Below are 19,268 nucleotides of genomic sequence, written 5' to 3'. Positions count from 1 at the left end.
TTATCCCACAAAAGAAGAGGTTAATATGTGCACCAAAATACATGCAATACATGTCTGCAATAATTGGGTTTTCATTACAGTAATAGTTCTGAAGACTGCAATTAAGCAAGGGCAGCTCACAAAACGTCTGTGCAACATCTAGCCCAAGCAGCCAAGCGCTCCACGGGGCTTGCAGCAATGGGGATGCTGTGGCATGGGGGGAGCCTTCCAGCCAACCCATCCCAAACAGAACTACCGTTGCAGCAGATTTAATTCCTGACCACTTAAGATTTGTGACTTTGCCGGGTTTTAGAAAGACACAAAATGAAAATAAAAAATAGAATAAGAAATTATGTTCCTGTTCATATCTTTTATCTGTTTTTTCTTTGGTAGCTCTTCGACACATATCCTTTGAGGGAAAAATCATGTGTCTCCCCACCTCTGCCCTGCAGTTTTGACCTTTCAAAATGTCTGGGGCAGCAATGCTCCAGCTATGAGAAGTGAAAGGCTATAGATTCTGTTACTGTATGGACATATGTGTACCCCCACATCCCCATTTCGTAGGGTGTGTAGGAGCACAAAGCTGAGTTAGCACTCTGGTGTGAGGAGAATGCTCTTATCTTCAGTACTTATGCTTTTCTAGTACATAGCAGTTTTTAACTGCACAGAAGATTGTGATGTGTCCCTTTGCCTCTTTTTTCCTATTTCTAAGTACCTGATGTGAAGGAAAAGGACATATATATTTCATCAGGTCTTGCTTTATTTCCAAGGCATTGTAGTTTTTTAGTACATTCCTGAATAGTGTCATTGGCATTAAAAAGGTCCAAGATTGGAATAAACTTGATAATGAAGTAAAGGAGTTTTTCTTGTTTCTTAAGGAAAACGCAGGAAACAAAAGCAATCTTTAACAGATGGGAAAAAAAGGAATCTGTCTTTTGTAGCCAGGAAAATCACTGCAGAAATAAAAATAAGGTTTCAGATTAGGTGTTTGTGTTGACATCTTACTACAATCAGTACCTTTTTGATAGTATGCAGATTTGTCCTGACAGGGTGATGAAGCTCAAACACACAGGTACTTGGAAGATGCAAGAGATAGATAGATGTTATCTTGCAAAGCCTTTCTTTTAGCTTCATAAACTTTTGGAAACATTGAGCAAAATACCCCTTGTTAAGGCATTTCCATTTTGCTGTTAGGAGGTAGTACAGCTTGCTCAACAGGGCACTGGCCTAGGCTCAGATGTCTGGCATCTATTCCTTTCTCAGCTGCTGTGAGAAAATGAATGTGCCATCTCATCTCTGCATGCCTCTCTCATCCTGCAGTCCCTCTTGTCTCTTTGGAGTGTATGTTCTTCTGAGCTGGACTCTTTTTTATTTGGAGAGGTATATATACTGTGTAAAATAGTGGAGTGGCAGTTGTCAGCTCCCCTAGGGACTACTGTAAAATGAAACCTAAAAAAGTTATACATTGTTGTAATTCATTAGCATATTAACTTCACTATATATGGCAATATACATGTAGAGGTCAGTATCCCAAAGATGTAACTGTAATATTGAAGACCCAGCACACCCAAGAGAGGTTATACAAACAGTGGGGAATTTCCCATCATATTTGAAAGTTTCATGGAATGGTTGTGTTGTGAAGTTTACTTGAAAGCAAAGACAACTGGGAAGTCATTGATAGGGCTGTACAGCAAACATGTACTGACTTCAAGACTCACATTTGGCTTCCTTTGGCAATTAAATGCTATTTGGGATATAAAGAAGAAAAGAAAGAAAATATAGAGAGGAATATAATGCAAAATCTTTTACACTGAAAAAATACTCTGGAGTTACTATATGCTTTCGCCCTTGAAGATATCTGTGTTTTATGGAAACTGCCTTTGTAATCATTCTGATAATCAATAACTAATTTCCCAGTCATTGTTTGCACAAATGACAATAATTTTAATGCTTAAATATCTGGCAATAGAGTTTAAATCTAATGATGACTTATCACAGCAGTGCATATGAAGGCAGTAGTGCCTGACGGTGATTGACAAGAAGCAGTGGTCATCATTGACACACTCATCATTCATTTTGTGGTTCATTCATCCTTTTAGGTCAATAGCAGCATCGCATCATCTGAAGTTGGCAAGAAAAAAATGTGGCAGACAGTTTATTAATGTGTGAAGAATTGGTGTTTAATGTGGACATGTTGTAAGGCAGGTAACTATTCTGGCCATCAGCTGATTAATATTCACATTGTCCATTTCATGCTGAGATCAGAAGCTAGAAGGGATGGGCTGTTTTTCAGAATTCCTTAATGTGTGTGTGGATTTTCATCAAGATACTCTTACACAGCTGATTACTAAAAATGCATTGTCAGTATCAACTACCAAAACAGCTGCTTTTACCTGCCTTATGCAGTGCATCAAACGTGTATGAAATAGCTGGTTATGCAGAGACTCATGAAATGAGTTCAAGAGATGAATGAGCTTGAATTGAAGAATTTGTTTATGGTGTGTCAGTTATAAGAGATGTCTGAATCAGCCAAGGAAATGGCACCATGGGTTAGAGACTCCCACAGAATGGTTGAGGTTGGCAGGCACCTCTTGAGCTCATCTAGTCCAAATGCCCTGCTCAAGCAGGGTCAGCTGCAGCAGGTTGCCCAGGACCATGTCCAGTCAGGTTTTGAATATCTCCAAGGATGGAGACTCCACAGCCTCTCTGGGCAACCTGTCCCAGTGTTTGACCACCCTTTCGGTAAAAAAGTGTTTTCTGGTGTTCAGATGGGATTTCACGTAGTTTGATTTGTGGTGATTGTCTCTAGTCCTGTCAGTGGGCACTACAGAGGAGAGCCTGGCTCCCTCTTCTTCATTCCCTCCCATCTAGTATTTATACAGATCTCTTCTCCAGGCTAACCAGCCCCAGCTTTCTCAGCCTTTCTTCGTATGAAAGATGCTCCAGTCCCTAATCATCTTAGTGGTCCTGTGCTGGACCCCAGTAAGGAGCTCCAGATGGGTAGATGGAGAGATGCCATTTGTGGAGATGGTGCCCCAGTGCAGTGGCACAGGAGGTGGCGTATCTTACTGCTGCTCCACGAGGTAGCCACTATCTGGGGCTAGGAAACAAGGTCCTGATGGCATGTTCGTGACAGTAGCTCGAGCAAGTCACAAACAGGGCACGTGGAGAGGATGGCAGGGTTGGCAACAGTAGCAGCAAAAGGTTGACAGACAATAGTTGTTATGTTTGGTTGTTGCTTCTGGTAATTCACATTAATAAAACAAAAAGCAATGGGCTGCTTTGGTGCAGTTTTATACTGTTGCCTTATTTTTCTCACAACTGCATGACAGTGAATTGATTCAAACACTTGGGCTTGGTGGCAAAGCTTGGAAGATGGCAAGTCTTAAAAGAAGGTGCAGCACTTGGGGAAGGGAGAAGGGGTAAATAGTATTTATATTTGAGAGACTGGTTGAACTGTGTGTAGCTGACCTGCAATACCTAGGAGCAGTGTGTTTCCTAGGAGCTGAATTTGATCACAGGACACCTGCCTGCTGTGCTAAGGGTACCCCTGTGATTAATGATTTTGTCAGCTCAGATGATACCAGTATCACACCAAACCCCCCAGTGCAATTTGGGTTTTCAACAGGCATTTGATCACACAAAAGCATATGCTGGTTGTGCAAATTTTTAAAATTATTACATTTATGGAGTAAGTTGATCTGTTTGGCGAGCGCTGCCTTGCTCTATAACCTGAGGACAAAATCGGTTTCATCTGCAGCCTGCTCAGCGTGCAGACTCACTAATAGGTCAAGTATAAGGAAACGAGCTCAGAAGGAGTCGAAAGCAAAAAAACAATACAAAATAAAAACCCGCAACCTCCACAACAAAGAAACCAGAAAGCCCAACCTGAGAAGTTAGAGGCATTTCTGAGTGTTTGCCTCTGACCCTACTTACGCAACTATTTCCTACAAAGGGCAAGTGAGGTGATGCCTCATTGTAACACGGAGAACCCTGCTTTAAGTTCCTGAAACACACAAGTCGTGCTACTGAATAGGGGACTGCTTGGCCCCAGCAGCTGCTCCAAACATGAGATATATCTTCTCTGGTCCCTCCGTCAGACCCATGTCAACAGGTCCCACCAGGCACCTGGGGGATCACAAGTGGCACTAGATAGCTGCCGTTAGGTAACTGAACTGCACCACTGTACTAAAGAGGGTTTCCTGCCACTTTGTAATGGAACTATGAATTACCTATATATTATCTTATTGAAGCTGTAAATGATTAATTATTTTCAGTTTTTAATTTCCAGTGTTTTTTATGCATTCAAATAAGCATTTTTGGCAGCAGTTTTTAACTTTCCCTGTTTTCATGCCACAACACCTACTACATCCAGCTAGAAGCAGTTTCTCACTGATTTCCTTATTGGCTAGCAGTGTTCCTCATGTGATTTGCATCACTGTGAATGTGAACAGACTGAAAAAGGACAATTAAAGAGGGTTGTTTGCCAAACATCCCCTTTTTCTTTATGGGTGTTCTTGCTCTGCAAACACAGGAATGCAGCAAAGTGCATAAAACGTGGCAGTGGAGCACCCAGCCCGTCGCTTGTTCTTCTGTTTGAGTATTGGTTCCACCTGGAAATCAGAATTAAATATGTGATACATACCTACATAACACCTGCCATCTGACGATTTTTAAGTACTTAATTAGACCTTTCAGACTCTTGTAAGGCTGTGTACTATCCCCTTTCTAGGTAGCTAGCATGGAGATGGGTGAATAATTTATAGGTCTATGAGACATGGCTACTCATCTGTTTTACTTGACTGCTAGCTTATGTAGCTGGCAAAAATAAACATCCATTTGTTACTGGCTGTTGTTCCTGAGGGAAATGTTACATAATAAAAAAAAAACAAAACCCAACCCTTAGATCAATTTTAAGTGAAAGAACAAAATGGTTAGCAACTGGAGTTTTAAAACTTTTATCTAGGTGAATTTTTCCAGTTTCTTTCAAGCTTCTGGAAGTGGCATGTTTGGCTTTCAGGCAGATTTTGTTTGAGAAGGGTTAATAATTCAGTGGCTATCGAGGATACAGTACAGTCAGCCAGCTCACATGCTTTGAAACCTCACTGTTTGAAGCGTTATGCAGGATTCTTCTCTCCCTGCCCCTCCCTTCTGTAGTATGGCTGCTTGTGCTCACAGCATTGCTTCTTCTGTTAGTTTTTTAGAAAAGGGGCTGGAGGATCCCACGGACTTTATTTAGGTAACCCAACATGACTGCAGTCTGCGGAGCCCGGCAGAACTTCCCTCGTCATGGTCATCTGCAGGGGTTGATCTCAGTCCTGGATGCATTTACTGGCGACCTCTGGAAGCCATAAATATCTCCGGGCAGCTAACATCAACATGGAGGAGCCTCAAGTTTGGAGCAGGAGACATGAAAATTGCTTGCAGTCATATCTGTGCCCCAGGGTGTTTCATGTCTAGAGGCTTGCGTGAGGCCCTCGGCTGTAAACTGTTCTTGTGCTCAAAGCCAAGAACATGGATTTTCACTTTTGTTTCTAATTACATAGGATAAAACTGCTTTCTTAGGGTCTTTTCCTTAGTCTCACAAGATGTTTACAGGTCACTGACTTCAATGCTTGCCCAAGACATGAAAGAGACAGCACGGCCAGTTTAGGAACCCTTCAATATTCTCTCTACTGACACACACTGATGTTTCTTGCACAGTAATTGCTTGATGCCAAAGTCAGATCATTTTCTGATTTTTAAAATCAATTTAGAGAAAAAAATCTGTTTCAGCATTTCAAGGAGTTAAACATTACAAAGCAAAGGGTGTTTATCCTTGTTCCATTCACAAGATAAAATGCTACTCTGTAAATCCGTAGTTACTGTGATTAGTGAAATGTCTACAACAAATTCCAGGCAAACAACTTTTGTCTTGAGTCTTACAAAAGTGTTCAAAAATTGTAATGGGTTTGCCTCACTGGCTTAACTTGTAATGTGTCTGTAGTGCAGGAGTCTGTCAGTTAAAGAATTTATCATTGTTCAACTCTTTTACGGTTGTATATATTTAAAAGAATTCAGAATCAAATTTTAAAAGTGAATATGAGTTGACATAAATTCAATGCTAAAATTATTGGAACATAATTCAGCACCTGTAACCTACCCAGTGACTTCTGTGGGATTGCATTGCTTCAAGTCAGTAGCAAACAAGTCTCTTAAGAGCAAGAAGAGCCTCTTAAAATAAAATCAATCACAATACCGTATAACCATATGCTACAGCATTTGGTCTTTCTGCGTATCATCTCTCTTATGAAGGGATCTTCATCTTGGATGGAATTATAAAATGCATTACCTTTCTATTCCTTCTCTCTAAAATAGCAGTGAAACAAGCAGTCCAAGTCAGTCCCCATTACAGCAATAGAAACAGGCCTGTTAACCACAGTGAGAGCTGGACTCTCCTGAATATACTATACGAGTGATCAAAAGATGTGTATTATAGGAATGTATAGTTACGCTGTGAGAAATTTTGCTTTCTTTCTCTTCAAACGCTTCAGGCATCTCAGGGAAACCAAGAAAAATCATAACAGTAAGTCTTATGAGCACACATGAGTTTATCAAAGCCCTCATCATCTGATACTGATTTCCACTGCGTGTAAATAAATATATGAATAATTTATTTACTTCATCTTTATAATCAAACAATCCTGGTTTTTTTCTGTCTTACTTGGCATGGTAGGAGTAGCCTCAGTCTGTGTTTCCACCTGGGGCCCATAGCTCTTACTTGTGAAGTCACATCAGTGCTTGTTCTCTGGGTTTGATGACCAAGCGAGGAGGGGGTCCTGTTGTGCTAGGTGGGTGCTACCCTGGGAGCTGTGCGCCTCCTAGCCCTGATCAGCGGGCAGGCCAAGGGAATCAACACAAAGGAGTGAATCAGTGTGGTGGGGGAAAATATCACATATACTTATTTTCAAAATTTGGAGTGGAATTCTGTTAATGATGGAAGGGTTGTTGAGATTAAAACAAAGCAGATGTAGGCTGATAAAACCGGAGAAGAAGAGGCAGAGGTAATGAACTGGGAGAGAAGAAATTGCAAGGGGACAGGGGGTCAGAGAGGGTCAGTGGGGACTGGACCAGGCAGAGGATGGCCAGGGTGATAATCCCCCGCCGGCGTCTCCGCTGCAGCGCCTGCTGGGGTGGCAGCTTCTCCAGCTCCTCTTGGCTTTGGGCTGCCTTGGGGCTTTGCGTGATGCCTCACCGGCATTATTTGTGCTCCCTGAGCCCGCCTGGCTTGGGGCAGAGCAGTCCTTTCCCTGCCCGTGTGCCTCTAGAGAGAGTCAGCTGTTCCTGAACGGGAAGAACCGTGGTTTCACCCAGCTTGCTTCTGCCCCAGCTGATGAGGACTCCTGACTGCGAGGGTAATGTAGTCCTGGGCTATCTGGGTTACCCCAGGTTATCTGGAAAACTGCTCTAAAACAGCACGTCCTTCTGATGAACAGAGGCTCAAAAGCAGAAGCAAATTCCAAAGCGTTCCCCAACACAAATAACAGCAAGGAGAGGATCCATAACTCAGTTGTAACTCATCATCAGAGCAGTGGGATGAAGAATGGAGGAAGCGCTGCCGCTTGTGGGGTTACTGTAGGGATCTTCCTGCTTGGACTCTGGTAGTCTTCAAGGAAAATGGATGTATACTGTTGCTGAGGAAACGAGTCTCCCAGGGGAAGGTTGGCTTTTCCCCGGTGTGAATTTTTGCTGCCTCATGCTCACTCAAATCAATTAACCTAAAACCTACAAACTGCACATGCCACAGCTCTGTGCAGTTATTATATGGAACTTTATACAGTTGCATGTGGATTTAATCATAAACAGCCCAGGAATGGATTCAAGTTTATATTCCTCTTTAAATATTTGTATTCCTATAATGGAATATTGCCCGTTTTTCTCTGTAGGTGCCAGCTTGCGTGATGACCTCAGTAAATACTTCTGGTTTCATCATTCTCAAGGGGACACGATGACAGTTCAGGATCCAAACCAGATGAATCTCTGTGCTGCTGTTTGGACTGTTGTCTCCTATGTAATTGCTGACATGGAGGAGATGTTGCCAAGGTAATAAAACAGCAAGAAAGAAGATTTCTGTTCTTCAGTAAAGATGTGAGTCCACTAATGCATGTGGTCTACAGCTGTGGGAAATTCTGGTTTTCAGCCTGATTTTGTGCATTATTATGTCTGTTTCATCAAAGCACATGCTCTTTTACACATTCCTGTTTCTTTTTGCTGTTTTGATATCTTCCATTTGTGATTTTCACTTAAAATTTCTTCTTTTAAGTACTTTTTAAATTTCTGATGAAGGTATGATACCTCTTTGTCTATGATATAATAACCATTTGTATGCAAAGTGATCCTGTGCAGCAGGAAAAATATACCAAATAAATTTGTTGTATCAGAATAATTAATGTGTTGAGTTAGTGTACACGTTTATGGGTTTGTTTTCTGTCTTTCGCTCTATGCATTAGAATGATGTACTATTAATAAAACAGCCCTTTCTTTTTACTCTCTTAAGATAATACTGTAGTTTCTATACAGTTTTCAGGTTATAGGACAAATTAATCTTGGGTGGTTTAATGGTAATATATGGTAAAATGGTCAAATAATGGTCAAAACGCTAAAATAATAGGGCTTTTAAAAGTTCATTCAGCTCCCGCTGTTAAATCTTACTAAAGGTTGCTTCATGCAAGACTCAGATAAACCAGGACACAGAGGATAGGAAGCCAGCCACAGGACTCCCAGATCTCCTGTGTTTCTTCGGGCACCTCCCTGTGGAAAGCTGTGCGTGTCCTTTTCTTTCTGATGGAAGACTAGCTGTAGTGACATGCAGAGAATTTCGTATGGCAGTTTTTCTCTGAAATGCCATGATGTTTCAGAAGCGGCATCACAGCTGTGATTTGTGACCTTCACTACCTGCCAGCTGATATCCAAACGAAGTGTAAGAGCAGATTTTGATTCAGGCTCCTGAAGCCATTCCCAGCTGCCCCTCTCTTGCTGGGATGCTCTCCCCTGCTGGAAGCTGGGTGAGAGGATGCTGGTACATATGCACTTTGATGGAGGAATTAATCTGGGAATTTGATTCTTGTATACTTTGTTGGGTTTTGGTTTTGGGTTTTTTTCCTGCTCAAAGATTATGAATATTCAGATGAGTTTCAGGGGCATCTGTAGAGAAGATATAACGGGAATATTTTAAGGCATATGATTTCCGCTCATTTCTTTGTGACATGATCCTTGTTTGTGCTTTTAAATTTTACAACAAGCAAACTTACTGATGTGAATAACTGCTGCAATATAATCAATACCAAACAACTAACGTAACAAACAACACGGAGTATTAAACCAAATGTCAGGCAGTCTCTGGTGCTGTTAATCAGTTCTGTAGTTGAGCAATAGCTGAGTGACGAGCCATTCATTTTTATAGAATTAATAACCATGATATCTGTTTACCATGATAATAGCGATTTTGCATCAAATCTATTAAATATTTCAATTTTCCCTCCAGATCATTTCAGGAACATAAAAGCTGCCTGGAGATACTCTGCTCTTTCTTTTTAAAGAGACAGTATTGAAATAAAGTTAGCAAAAATTTCCTCTGCTTTCAAGGCATGATGCCTATGCTGCTTCTTTCTGATTTACTTGACAAGAGCATAGCTGGTGGTGCTCACCACTGACAGATCCTCAGCTGTCTCTAAATCCAGCCTTTTGACCTTCACAGAATATTACTGACTGTTTCCTGAACTGCGTTCCGCATCTTTTTCCCTCAAGGTATGCCACTTTGTACATCAGAGATTCAGAAGGGTTTTCCGTGAAGTTACATTTATTGTTACAAATCTTAACCTGTGCTCACTTGGAAACGGGGTTTATTTGTGTTTTTCTCTGTTGCCTCAAGTCAAATGGAGAATCTCTGGAGTCAAGAATACTTTCTGCAGATGAGAAGAAAGCTGCAGGATGCACGTCGCGCCACAGCACATCCCAAGATGTGCTTGTTGGCTCCCAGGCTACATAAGATAGGCTGTAAAAATTAAGACTGTGATGCCCCTGAAGAAAACTTAACCTTCACATCAACTTCAGATACACAGTTCTAGAGAGAAGGTTTGCAGAGTGGATTTTGAAAAAAAAGTTCAAAAAACAAAATTGCCATCTTATTTTTATAGAAATAGTGAAATTAAAAATATTTTAGTTCTCAAATTGAAAAACAAAGATTTATTTTACAAGTAAAAACAGATTTCATTAAAATAAGACATTGTCTTTTTGATTCACCCGTTCTTTTTTGTCTCATCTGTAATAGTGCTCAGACCTAGAAGTTCAGCTGTTCACAGTGCTGTCCTGAACCTGCCTGTTCAGATGTACGTCTCTCAAAAATTTCCATAAACTAAGAGATGCTGATAAATTTCTTTCCTTTCCCAGTGGGATTTTGTACCTTCTGTGCAATAGCTCATCTTTATCCCTGCTCAGTGTAGCAGTTACGCTGTTTCAATTGGTGGCAATTAAACATATATTGGTTGGTCAATTTTCAGTTCAAGAGCACTTCTGAAGCAATCCAGGTAAGCCAACATAACTTTCCTTTCCACTGGCATGCTGCCTTTGATCTTTGAGAATCTTTCTCAACTTTAGTTGAGAAAGTAATAGCTGGGGATATGATTTATATTACTGTTATTGTCAGGGTCAGCTACCATAAATCTGTGCTTTTCATAAGTATTTTGACGACGTTCTAAGATAAAGGGACCATGTGTACATTTCCCTCCGATAAAATAGAACACTACCAGCTTTGGACTAGATTGCTTTTTGCCTGCAAAGATCTGTGAGCTGAGAGTTGAAAAAACGGCAGTAGTATTTAAATATATGTAAAAAATTTAAATTTCAAATAAACATTTTCCTCAAGGTATTACAAATCTCTTGCATCTGCTGAGAAGAGAGGCCCCTGGGTAGTCTTCCTTTCTGCTACAATTCAAAGCTTTCAGACATAGTTACAGAGGGACGAGGCCAATACATAATTCATTTACCCGACTAGACTATAGCACAAATACTGATGGAAAGTCTCTTTTCAATACTGTATAATGTAACGTAGGTTATTTTGCCAGTAATAAAAGAAGAATTGCAGGATAGGAAACTGAGTTGGTGCTTTTGTCCTTCATGCGTCAAGACATTATTGGAGTTTCGCTGTCTCTTTGAATGATTCAGTTCTATGTGATCCCACAAGATTTTTACGTCCCTTAAAATAATTAAAAACAAAGAAAAAGAGAGCTGTTTCCGGGAACAAGAGATGAAGCAGTGCTTCTGCTCCTGCTACACTGCGAACATCTCTGCCTGTATATTTAGTTAGTATGCTTCCCTCATAACGATTTGAGACACTTTCATTTACCATGAGTAAATATCAAACTGATCTTGATATCTATATCTGTCTCATGAAATATACATACCATCTAAATGTGCCCAAATGATTAATTTACTGCTGTGTAATGATTAGCATAAAAATCTCATCACTGCACAGGATAGAAATGTTACCACTAATTGCTGGTTGAAGTGAACAATGTTTTCTGCATAGAAATTAATGATGCATGCATCGCAGCTCTTGAATGGGAAAATTCAAGACTTTCTGGAAGAGAAGCATCTTTTTTTTTTCCCTTCTCTTTTCTGCTAAATGATAGGAGAGCCTGATCGTGTATAATAGAAAGGAATATTATTTTGTGCACGGTCCATTTTATGTTTGCACCACACTTACGGAGATGTTTTGACTTACACCTTTTGTAATCTTCTGTCTACAGCAAACGCATGAAAGCACTGTCCATGCGCACACCTTAGTCTTTCATGGTCATTACTTCTGGAAGCTCCAGCCCTTTTGCACAAAGGTTTGGCCAGCTACGGAGCTGTGATTTGTAGTTACAATTGTTTAATAAATACATTATGCTAGCACCTGATTAAGGCCTTTAGGCGCCTCTCTTCTTAGTAATCCTCTTTGCCCTTGGAGGAGGGACCTCGATGACAACTTTATATCCAGCTCTGTGTTTAGCTTGCAGTGTGATTTCACTTCAGGACAGATCAACCTCCTTTAGTTTATGTTAAGTTTCTATTTTCTGGGTTGTTTTTGGTGTTTCACTCTGTCTTTCTCAGCATCTGTACTGTGATATGGATATTAGGAATGACTAACAGATTGAAAAGATCTGTGTATTATTTTGTGCCTTGGGGCTCAGGAACTGCACGATGCGATTGAGATGACTCTGAAGAGCAACACATAAGCAACACATAAGGTGAGAGCTCCATCAGGGTCACCACTTGCCATTATCACTGACCTATGTCACTGGCAGGCAGAGCTTTGCGATCAATGCAATGATTTTTCATCACCAGTCATGATTTTCTATATAACTATGTGAAAATCACGTTTATTGAAACCAAAGAGGGAAGCTGTGGAGAAGGGACCACAAAAATTAGAGCAAGGTAGCACTGAAGCAGGGACTGTGGCTTCAAGTACCAATGGTTTACTCTGCTTTGCTGGGTGAGTTGGGGAACACTACCTAAACCTACCTCAGTTTCACTGTTAAATGTTGGTAGTGGTGTTTGGTGCTCATGTTTGGTGCAGCCTGATTTAACAACACTGTGTTAAAATACATGATGCATGTAAAATGTAAGTTCATAGCAGAGGTGAGTTTCAATTGGAGGAGAGGAATAAGAAGTTAACGCCTTTTAGCTGCATGAGAATTCATCTGTAAAATGTGTCTTTTAGTAATTACTGTTTGCATTTACATTACTTGCATTATTCACATTTGCATTACTATTTGCATTTACTATTTGTCATGACAAACAAAAAGAAATATGCCTCCTCCAGATACTGCCATTTCAAAATAGAATTTGGACATTAGGCATATCCATTTTAAGCTAATGGTACTTTGCATCCAGGAATGATGTGGGACAATTACGTATGTGAAATGGTTGCACACAATGCCATCTATATATATCATTTCACAGCTTTGGACCGTCACACACATGCTAAGTCTGTTTCACAAAATCAGTGGCCATACAATGGGGCAGTATGGAAAAAGAGAATAGGTCAAATGGTTTTCCAAAAGCCATGCAGCCAGTCAGTCTAAAGTTAAGCTTAGGATAAAGAAGTTCCTACCTCAGCCAAAATGTGCTGCCCATAAATGAGTTGCTACTTTCTTATTATACCACTGAGATAATTTTGAAGCTGAAGTGTAAAATTTTGTGCAAAAGTGACATTTTTGACTGAGCATGTGCAACACTCTGGACTGCAAATTCAAGAGAGAGAAATGCGAAAATAGTTCTTGTGTTAGTGATTTCTGGAAGGAAAACAAGTAGGCTTACACCATTTATATTAACCTTAAAACATATTAATGCATACCTACACACATTTCCCTCTCTATGCATTATACAGAAAAACTTTCTTATCCTGAAGATTGCTTCACTTCTGCTTTTTATCAAAACATGTACTTTATAAGCAGAAGTTGCCAAAAAAATTCTGGATTTACAGAGCGGCAACTATATTCTTTAGTCTTAGTAGGAATTGAGATAATAGTGGTGCATGCATCTCGATAAAACTGACGTCCTGTCCGTGGACTGAACTTCGAAAGTCTTCGAAACTGTGATTTCACTGAGCTTCTTTGTGACTCGTGTTATAACCTCTGGAATATTTTGACTTCACCTTTGTGAATGTGATTATTCAATATGTTACTTATCCTAAATTGTCTGTATTTTTTGCTTTTTCCAGGGATGTGATGTCATTGATACAGCTGCAGAGAATTCATATCATTGTCTGCACTTAAAAACAACTTTCCCAGTTCTTTACACTTCAAGTCATCATTTTTTATTTTGCTTTAAATTTCTGTCACTAGGACAGAAAGGTATCACAGCTTTTAATATGATACACAATGTAGAGGCTAATGATTGTTCAAAAGCAGATAACAAAATATCCACATTTTTTAATAAAAATGCCATGCTGTTCTTTCTGTGGCTATTATCAAGCTTTAGCTCATCAGTAAGATGAGTTTAATAAAAGGACTTACTAGAAAGTGAGTCATGAGACACGTAACCATGCAAAGTTTAACAGGCGTAAATCACTGCATAGCTTCTGAATGGAGATCAAATGTTGACAGCTTTACCCCTCCAAATTGCTCCTTGTAGAAGCAGAGAAAGCTATAAATATCTACAAGAAAATGCGTGCTTCTCTTCAGCAGTGGTTCCCAATGCTGAGTTCTGCATAGTAATATTAAGCCTTTATAATGTAGCCTGAACCTTTAACATGAAACGTCGAGAAGCAAATACACACTAGTTGTTGTGTGTATTTGCATTGCATTCCTATATGCCTTTTTTGCAATGGTAAACAGGTTACAGTTCTATTGGGAACTCAGCCTAGCTTTAGTACTGCTGTCCCTCCAAGCAGGAGTCCCTTCTGGCTATGTGGCAAGCTTATTGGAAGGATAAGTATGAGCAGTAGAAAAAATTACTTAAAAATTGGGTCTTGTAAGATCTTCATAAAACAATGAAAGTGGTTTGGTTTTTTTCAATGGACAAATACCTTTAGCTTGTTAAATAGCTTAACTTAGGTTTTGGCGTGTGCAGTTGTTGAAACCTCTTTTCATTCCTCTCATAAACAGTAGTGTCTCCATAGGTATGAGAAGATAATAAATGAAATAATTCAGTAAACTCTGTATAAGTACCACATGTATTAAACGACAACCTAAGTTACAAAAAATGAATCCATTTATCAACAGGAACAAATTTTTAAATATGAAGAGAAGATTAATTTCCAAGTTGTTAGAAGGAAGCAGACGTGATAGAAGGAAGTGTAGACTTTTACTTTCGATTGAAGTGTAGGCTTTTACTTTTGATTGAGCAAAGTCTCTTTTCAGGTGTTTCACATCATGCGTTCACTTGAACTCAAAGGAGAAGTTAGAGAAAATGTGCATATCCTTCTCTGTTGAGCAAAATCCCAACAGTGCTTGCTGGTATCAGCAGAGGCTGCTGCACAGGAGGCTCTCTGGTGAGGGGTTCTCCATCCTCTACACGTTTGATAAGACACTGGGTGTGCTATATTCCCAGAACTATGTAAGCTTGAATTTATGGGGTGAGGACCAGACGCATTAGTGGGGAATGTTCTGCAAGAAGTGTGTGACACAGCTGTTCTTGACACCACATCTTCATGTGACAAACAAATAATAAACCAGCCATTGGTAGCTCAGCCACTCACCTCAGCCCAGGTGGTTGCCCTGTGGTCCTGTGGAAAGGGAAATCACTCCAGGCTTCATCTAGAGAAAAGAGAGCTGAAGATCACTGACCAGAGTCCAGGTGTTTGGTTGACATCTTTCTATAAAACTAATGTAGGATTGCCATGGAGAATCTTTCTGCTCACCCCCTGGGTGCAGAGGTTCTTCGCATCCATGCTCCCACAGAACAAGAATGAGAGGAGAGTTTTCATGCTTGGTGACCGTGTGGAGGTGAATACTTTTTTTTGCGCTCCAAATGCTATAAGTTCAGGAAGAGCTTAGGGTCACAGGCTCTTTTTTCCTCCCAAATAGCCTGAATTATAGTTCAAACTGCAGTACTTGTATGTCTTTTAGACTTGGATTTGCAATGGATTTGTAATATATAACATCATTGTCATCACACTGTGAAATCACTGAAGTCTAATACTTTTCATGTTCCATATCTCTGCATTTCAGAGCTGTGTCTAAACAAGCAGGAACAGTAATGGCTGTCAGCGGAGTGCTTGACAATATCTTCAAAGCAGAAGAACTGAGTAAACATTTGCTGTGTGTGCTCTATTAGGTGTCAACGAAAATTTTATCCCTCCCTCCCTCATCTGTGAAGTGATGGATGGGGAAAACATTACTGCTCTGTGTTTCTGCAGCGGTTAGTCTTAGAGTTGCTGCTACAATACTTCTAAATCGGTTTGAGGTGTAAGATTATACGAGACATCAGGATTTGGCAAACCTCAGAGAAGTTGCAAATGTAGCAGCGTTGTTTATTGCGCAGTGTTTACTCGCACAGTGGTGGATGATCCTTTAAAACAGAAGTATAGGAGTTTTGCGCTATTTGCAGAAACATTTTGCTGACCAGCTAAAGCTTTGAAAGACCTCTGTTACTTTATTGTTGTAAACTAACAAAGTGAAATTAATACCTGGTTTTTTAGCTTACCACGTTTAGATTCCTCTATGGAAAAAAACCATCAGCCCAGTTTAAAATAACTGTAGGAAGAGCTCCCAGAGTTCCTTTGATTTACACTGGCTTAAAATATGAAGAAACAAAGATCGCAGCTTAAGATAGGCATTGGTCAAGTCAGTAGGAATTTCTTTGAAAACAGTTGCAAATGTGGGCAGATGGCGTCGGGTGTTCTGCAGTATAGCAGAGCAAGCAGTTACATTAGACTCTTTCTTTTTCCCAAAGTTATCCTGATTTTTACAAAAATCCTCCTGTTGCCATTAATCTCCAACATTCTAACAAGCTCTAAATTTACTACCATGCTGTAAAAGTTTACTTTATGGCCACTTTTTTTTCCCCTTAGAATAAGCCCAGTCTAGTGGTTTTAACTTAAGACAATAAACCAGGAACTCCCAAGTTCTAATTCTGCCTCGGTAACCGTCTTGCTGGGTGGTCTTGGCACACCCTAAAGGTATGCCTTCTGTGCAGATTTAATTTGTTAAAAACAGGGAAAAAAAAGGTCTATTTCCTAGCCTGAATGTGGCCAGAGGTATGGGACACTGTTCGTTCTAATGAGGTATCTTTTATCTTCAGTCATAACCTGAAAAGAGCTGAGGTTTGGGCATCTTCTAATTTGCGCTCTGTACGTGAATTAACCTTGCAGCTGAATAATGCTCCAGCTTGGCTGAAATCTGAATACCGTTGCGGTCCATCTTCACTGTGGCTGATCCACAGTTTGGAATGGAAAAGACATCAGAATTTGGTGGGGTTTTTGACCTCAAAACAGATGAAACCTTGGAGTTGTGGAGTATTTTCTGTTGGTTAAAAAATTGGACCCTCTGCATGTGAAATTGTAGATGTTTCCCTTCAAAGTTCTGCACAGAGACTTCTAGAAAATAATATTGAGTGGAAAAAATAGAAATGGTTAGTACAAAAACCATCATGCGTACTAATACTATGAGCCTGGAAACAGGGAATATATTCCAAATTTGAAGTGTTGGGTTTTGGGGTTTTTTTTCAAGAATAAGAGTTAGGATAATAAAACTGCAGAGTAAGTTTAATAAAGTGTCTAATTTATTCTTAATCCAAAGTAATTTTCTTACGGCTGCAGGAAATAAGCCCTACTGGAGTCAACTCAGAGAAGAATCAGCAAACAGAAATATTTCCCACCCTTCTTCGTTATCCTGAACAGAAATCTACATGAACCTCACATATTCTGCTTCTGTTCCTGGTGCTTACTGAGACTTTAGTACAAATAATTAGGAGTCATCCCTCATAAAGCACTTACAAGTTAGTGAAATGTCAGAGGATTTCCCTCTATGTTTGGTTTTATTACAAATTCATCTACTATCCTCTCAATTTTCTTAGTGGATACAATTAATGACACTGAAGACTTCTCAGGGTATAAATTAAAGTTAAAATTTGGAGTAATGCCAGTTGCTTGAGAAGACAGTTTATGGACAACTCAGTCTTCAAACTCCCCAATATATCAATTACTTGCTTTTTCACCTGCCAATCCCAGCTCTAGATTTGATACATGGTATTAACTGCATCTCTTTGCTAAAGGAAATTACAACAGAGCTTAGTAGTATAAAACTGTTCTTTGTACTTTAAGGTGAAACTAAAACTGTCTTTAAAATACTCATTGTCCTCAAATATTTTTTCCAAATACTTTTTTTAAAAGTCAGTTTCAATTTCTGTCACTGGTAATATGCATATTCACAATTCACACAGCCAAAAGAAAGCAGTGCGGGGAGGACTTATTCTTCTTGCAGGCACTAACGTAATCAGAAAGTAGTGGTTAAAAAAGTAGAATCAGCAATTGCATATAATAAGTCTGAGATGCTGCCATTCGAGGAATGAAAAAACATATTCTTCTCTTGTATTTAGGGTGGAAGAAAACACCTTTAGGGAAATGGGATGTAGAAGGTAAAATATCAAGAAGTGGAAATGGGAAGATGAGAAATTCTTATTGTGCCCAAGTAAGGTAACGTAGTGCCAAGATACCTGAAGCGCTCAACTATTCTGGTAGCTGGAAAAAAGAAAGAAGAAAGTGAAGAGCAAAATGCCTATATTCAGCACAACTGTATAAAAAGTAAGGAATTTGTAATCCAGGAAACACTGCAGTTGCCTCAGATGTTGTTACAGGACCAAGAGTTGGGCCAGGCTGATGGCAGGCTTGGAAGTTTAAAGCAGCCTTAAGCAAACGTGAGCCAGCTGGCTGGAAGAAACGTATAACTTACGGGTTCATTATCCTTCATCACCCAAGTAGGTGAAAATTGGCTGATCTCAGTGCACTTATATTAGAATTCTGGTTCAAGGGAAATTTGAAACAACAGTCCCCGATGCCAAAAGAATTGTTGTGTGAAGCTGTGGTTGGAAACTGCAGTGTGTAACACTGCTGTAGCAGGGCTTTTCATCTTTCTTTTTCCTTTTGCCGAGGATTGTTTCATGCAGTCAATGCTGTGTCTTTTGTAAAGTTTTCTTTAAAGTTTGAAATTGATGGGCTTCCCACGATTTCCTCTGAGCAAGTTTTCTTTGCAATGAATCTTCTCCACAATCTTCTTTGGAGCTTGTAACTTACCGGTGGGATAACGCTGGCGTTCAATGTGCTTGCACAATTTTCAGGCACAAAACCCCTGCCCTTTAATTTGTCTTCTAGGAGAAAACGATGTTCGTGCCACTGCAGATGTTGATGATTTATTTATATTACATGCAGTGATTCTTAATTGAAGAAAGAAAGAAAGCAAAACCCAACTGTTTCACTGCTTCTCTAGGCTTTTGAGGTCGACGCCTTTGTGGAACCTCAGCAGCAGCCTGGGAATAACAGGTGAAAAGAAAACTGCTGCATGGAGAGCGTAGGCAGGGCTTGTCGGTCATCCGATTGCTGTGCTATTTGCCTTCAGTATGTCACTACAAATTCAATATCTCAACATCACATCCAGAGAAGTCTTACAAAATACAAAGGGCATTTTTGCCTCACCTTTCTTTATAAAGGATGTTCTGAAATGTCCAGACTTGCCTCCCTTCCCCACAAAGGATTTTATGTAAGGTTGCTATCTAATACTATAGGTTGCTATCTAATACGTTAATGTAAACAACAGGAATAGAAGTCC

At 39.8% G+C, this 19,268-nt stretch overlaps 1 protein-coding gene across 2 annotated transcripts in view; it reads left to right on the top strand.

The window, feature by feature from the left end:
* CPQ (carboxypeptidase Q) overlaps positions 1 to 8,420 on the top strand; it is a 138,467-nt gene extending 130,047 nt beyond the window's left edge. Inside the window, exon 7 of one of the 2 annotated variants that reach the window (XM_050892132.1) lies at positions 7,905 to 8,420. In XM_050892132.1, coding sequence (XP_050748089.1) covers positions 7,905 to 8,065 — 161 coding nt within the window. In that variant the 3' untranslated portion in view covers positions 8,066 to 8,420. The remainder of the gene's footprint in view (positions 1 to 7,904) is intronic. The other variant, XM_050892131.1, reaches the window with a different exon arrangement.
* The last annotated feature ends 10,848 nt before the right edge of the window (positions 8,421 to 19,268 follow it).

The sequence above is a fragment of the Gymnogyps californianus genome, chromosome 2 (genome assembly GCF_018139145.2).
Source record: "Gymnogyps californianus isolate 813 chromosome 2, ASM1813914v2, whole genome shotgun sequence".
NCBI classification, from domain to species: domain Eukaryota; kingdom Metazoa; phylum Chordata; class Aves; order Accipitriformes; family Cathartidae; genus Gymnogyps; species Gymnogyps californianus.
Note: the sequence above shows the minus strand (reverse complement) of the source record. Positions and strands in the feature narration are given on the sequence as shown.